This window comes from Echinops telfairi, unplaced genomic scaffold, assembly GCF_000313985.2.
Source record: "Echinops telfairi isolate 266 unplaced genomic scaffold, ASM31398v2 ScPeMD7_3;HRSCAF=10, whole genome shotgun sequence".
NCBI classification, from domain to species: domain Eukaryota; kingdom Metazoa; phylum Chordata; class Mammalia; order Afrosoricida; family Tenrecidae; genus Echinops; species Echinops telfairi.
Window position 1 is genome coordinate 56,854,767 of NW_022103899.1, and position 1,193 is coordinate 56,855,959.

General features: G+C 41.0%; 1 protein-coding gene across 1 annotated transcript in view; it reads left to right on the forward strand.

Annotated features, from left to right (window-relative positions):
- The window catches only part of LOC101648955 (nuclear body protein SP140-like protein), a 41,554-nt gene that overhangs the window by 15,444 nt on the left and 24,917 nt on the right, over positions 1-1,193 (forward strand). Inside the window, exon 5 of the mRNA XM_045295902.1 lies at positions 439-588. Within this exon, the coding sequence (XP_045151837.1) occupies positions 439-588 (150 nt within the window). The remainder of the gene's footprint in view (positions 1-438; positions 589-1,193) is intronic.

Here is a 1,193-nt window from a genome sequence, read left to right on the forward strand (position 1 = left end):
AAACCCAAGTGAAGTTATTCATCCTTAAACCAAATAGTCTATAATATATTTTAATTATTTGTAAAATGCTTAGTAGTTTCTCCTTGGAACTGACCATAGTAAAACAAACACACAATAATAGTCAGCCTTGTGGAATACCATTCCTATGTCTCCTTAAATGAGAACTATAGCTAAGAAGTCATATATTTTAAATTTAAAACCATTATGTAAAATTTGAATTCATTTTAGCAATCACAGTTAATGGTTTGATTAGCAATTAGTTGTTGAAAGTATAAAATATCCAGTATAAAGGACAAAGAATCTAAAAACACATGCACGGATTCATCTATGATTAAGGGTAGGAATAATGGAGGATTTGTAATATTTACTAATAAAATTTAAAAGTTCATCATGATGGGAATGATTAAATAAATTATTTATAATTCCTATGTGGTCTAGGGAAAACCTTACTGGAAACTAGAACCCCAGAGCCTCTCAGCGAGGACAAGAAGATGAGTACAAGAGCAAGCACGTCACTGAGCAACCAAATCGATGCATTAAAAGCAGAGGAAAGAGCAGAGGGATGTGCTGTAGAGCCGGAGCAAGCAGGTAAAGCTGTCTCACAGTCTGTGGCTTGCTGGGTGACTGCCTGCCAGACTGTACCAATCCAGAGCGGGGTAAGGGCTGGGCCATGAGTCCGTGCTTCAGTGAAAAAGAAGCAGAGCAGGTCACTTTGGGATCTCGAATGTGGTCCTTGCAGCTCTGAACATCAGAGTGGAGCTTAATGATACGGAGGCCTGTCGCTGGTCACCATCTCAAAGGCGTCCTTCCTTGTCTTCTTGCCATATCTTGTTGCCGGTAAACCCTCGATTTCCCTCAAATGAGTAAGATGACAAGGTAGAAGACCTACCCAGCTGACGGCCACACAATAGACCAGTAACGGTCATGTAATCTTTTAATCAACTCATTTAATTTTTTGTTTTGTTGTCTTCGGGGAGGCAAGTTCTACATTTTGCCTTTGTACTTGTGGTTGCTAGTTGCCGTTGAGTCAGTTCCTGTGGCCAGCAAGCTGTTGTCCACTAGAACACTCTCCTCACAATTGTTATGTTCGAGCCCATTGCTACACCCCCTGTGTCAATCCATCTTGTTGAGAGCCTTCCTCTTTTTCACTGCCCCTCTGCTTTACCAAGTAGGGTGTCCTTTCCCAGGTACTC